The sequence below is a fragment of the Adiantum capillus-veneris genome, chromosome 7, assembly GCF_014529385.1.
Source record: "Adiantum capillus-veneris isolate H3 chromosome 7, ASM1452938v2, whole genome shotgun sequence".
Taxonomy (NCBI): Eukaryota; Viridiplantae; Streptophyta; class Polypodiopsida; order Polypodiales; family Pteridaceae; genus Adiantum; species Adiantum capillus-veneris.
Genome location: NC_140937.1, coordinates 24716204 through 24719392, shown reverse-complemented (window position 1 = coordinate 24719392; position 3189 = coordinate 24716204). Strand labels below are relative to the sequence as shown.

Below are 3189 nucleotides of genomic sequence, written 5' to 3'. Positions count from 1 at the left end.
AGCGTTTTTTTTTCCTGCTTTTGGACTATTCCTTGGAACTTGCAGTAGCACATGCCTTATCTCCTTCACCCTTAAGCGTTTTTTCGTTTGGATGCTGCGCCTTTCTCCCCCTGGCCTGCTCATGGCCGACCTCCGATCATTAGCCCCGAGTGGCCTTGCTCTCAAGCTTCTCCACTTGCTGCTCACGGCCCCTCTATATATATGGCGTGCAGCTCTCCACCCCCAGTACAGAGCATGCGACACTCTTTCTCGGTAGCCTACCACCCTCTATTTCCATCTTGGAGCCTACCCCCATGCACTGTTAATTCCGCCTTCAACCCCCTTCCCCTTTCGACTTCTGTTTTTTCTCCATGCAGTCGGTAGCTAGCGAAGTATGCGAAACTCATAGTTGTGCAAGGCAAGCGCTAGCGCTCAGAGTAAGATTGCCCAGGGGAGAGAGATAGAGAGAGGAAGAATGGGAAACAGATAGCGAGTAAGAGAATCAACTTTCTTCATATGCTTCTTCTTTTGTTCTTGCCCAAGCTTTTTCAAATCAAGGCTGGCACTAGCGCTCAATGTGAGATAGACGGCGCACATGCGCTTTGCCCACCAGTAGCTCCAAGCTAGTCTCTCATCAGCCGGACTACCCGTTGTCACGCCCATGCTGCTACGGTGTGCTCTACCGGTCTCGCACCGGCAGCCAACCAAGTCAGCGCACATGCACGTCGGTGAGTGCTCTACCAGTCTCCCACCGACCTGCAGGCACAAGCAGCCAGCTCTCGATTATGCGAGCTGTGCAGCAGTCAACAGCGCAAGTGAACAGGTGATAGTGCAGCTTGCTCCAGACACTGCGAGTGAACAACTGATGTATAGCACAGCTGTAGTTTCCAACAAAGGAATTTAGTGTCGGATGCAGGAGGAGTTGCATGCGGGCATTGTAGAATGGCACAGCTGTAATCCTTAATGACTGTTGTCTAGGAGGATTATGCTCCTCAGTGCAGGTCGCTGCATGCCGGCCTCTATTGCAGCAGACAACGGTGCTGCAGCTGGTTAAATAGACTGCTTGCAAATTAAATGGTGGAGTCGAGGCAGGTGCATGGACGTCACGGCCACGCACATATACTCTTACTAACTTTAGCTGGCCACCGCTTGTAGAGAAGGCAGTGGCCTAAGAAATAGAAGTGTGTGTGTGTGTGTGTGTGTGTGAGAGAGAGAGAGAGAGAGAGAGAGAGAGAGAGAGAGAGAGAGAGAGGTTGTTATAAGAGTTGCAGTAGTAGCATTATCTGCAAATAGGGATGCAGTTTGGAGTAGGTGACATCTATGATAGGAGTTTCAATGTCCTCTGCACCAGGAGTTTGAGCATCGTCTTCTTCTCCAGGAGCTGCATTTTCTGTAGCAGTGTTGGCAATGACATATTGGGTTTCACGGACGTCATTCACTGGTGCGAGGGCACCTCCACCTCCGTCTACAGCCAGGTGGAAGTCAGCAGGATGGGTGGCTGCTGAGTTTGTGACTTGCCTGTCTAGAGAGTTTGCAACAGCGTCGATGTCTGCTGACTTGGGGTCGTGAGTAGTGTCCACGAGGAAAGGCTTGAAGAAATCTCGAGCTAGGTAAGGGAAGCTCATTCGTTCCTGAAGACAGCTTGGTGTAGGAGGCATGGCGAGCCTACCGCAGGGGAACCAACAAGGAGGCTGTTTGCCATAGCAAGGAATGCACATGAGGCTACATGGTGGGGTTTCGCACTGGGCAGCCAAGATGGCCTGCTGCTCTGATACCATGTGAGAAGGTAGTGGCCTAAGAGAGAGAAGTGAATGCGAGAGAGAGAGAGAACACGCAGAGGCTGGACAAGAAACAAGAAGGCAATGTTCAATGCGATGAGGCTCGCAAGGCTTTGATACCATGTAGAGAAGGAAGTGGCCTAAGAGAGAGAAGTGAGAGAGAGGGCGATAGCGAGAGAGAGAAAGGCTGTTAAGACAGACACAAGGAGGCAAGAAGCCGTGAGACAATGTGATATTGTATTCAATCCAAGATTGTCGTTATATACACAAATGCATGGAAGTTACAAGGGAGTTAAGAGGCCGCGTGATATCTTGGGATGCGGGCCCTTGTGACTACTAGGGTGCTGAGTAGGTGATGATGTGGATTAATATTCCCACAATGCTTGGCAAACATTGCAAACGCCTAGGGGAGAGGATGCACTTTTTTATGAAAGCGGCAGGGAAGTGATATGCTACTGTCCAAATAATTGGTGGGACACATGGGAATCTTCACCAGCCAACCTGCTACAGATGGTGCATGTGCGCACCCTAAGAGAGGAAGATAGGGAGAGGATCTTAAAAAAAAAAAACCAAGCACTAGCGCTCAAGAGAGAGATAGGGAGAGTTTTACTTCATCATATGTGCAAGAGAGAGTCATGAAAGGAGCTTAAAAAAAAAAAACCAAGTGCCAACACTCATTGGTGCTTTTTGCTAGTGAGAGATGTAGGGAGGGAGGGAGGGAGGCTGGGAGGTTCCTATATAAAGGCATGGGGTGCTTATCCTTGCTTGGTTTTTCTTGTCTGGCCAGGCCTAGAAAAATATCCATCAATAGTATGGATCCATACAACCTTATGGAAGATATGAGAGATAAGTGTCTTGACATTCTGTGGCCTCGGTTTTTTGCACTGTGTCCACAAGTTAGAAGGGATTTATCAAAGGCAATTATCAATAGGAGAAGAGTAAAAGAGAATGTGACTATTCTAAAGATTGCACAAGCTGAATGAATGAGGACATTACACCTATGCTAGATTGTTACATCTAGTTAGGAAGGGTCTAATAGATGGGGGTGCACAAATTTACATCATGATAGAGAGCCTCATGCAAAGACTCGGCATGCATATCCATGAGACACCTAAAATAAAATAAAATTGCAAACAATAGCAAAGCTAGGCTCCTAGGGATTTGTAAAAATATTTTTGTGGAGGCTTTTGACAGTAAGAAGCTGGTTGATTTCTATGTTGTTTCTACCAAGAAAAATGGATATCCATTTATCCTAGAAAGACCATGGCCAATGAAAATGCAAGCTTTGTAGGATTGGAAAAGTGGAAAGTTGATTTGCAAGAATGAAAATTATAAGAAGGTTGTCTTTGACATGAAGGAGCAATGTAAAGAGGAGCTCCATGAAGAATCATCTCAAAGTGAGATAGAGAAAAACTAGATTGATAGCACCTTA

The 3189-nt window shown here is 47.2% G+C and overlaps 1 protein-coding gene across 1 annotated transcript; it reads right to left on the bottom strand.

Moving 5' to 3' along the window:
* Nucleotides 1-471: 471 nt before the first annotated feature.
* Nucleotides 472-2391, bottom strand: LOC147453571 (uncharacterized). Its single transcript, XM_086515731.1, has one exon. It carries the CDS (start codon nt 1878-1880, stop codon nt 1236-1238), a length of 645 nt encoding a protein of 214 aa, XP_086371857.1. The 5' UTR covers nt 1881-2391; the 3' UTR covers nt 472-1235.
* Nucleotides 2392-3189: the final 798 nt, after the last annotated feature.

Bases quoted from the DNA above. Each gene is read 5' to 3' on its own strand.
- LOC147453571 (XM_086515731.1), bottom strand. From the start codon at position 1,880: ATGGTATCAAAGCCTTGCGAGCCTCATCGCATTGAACATTGCCTTCTT.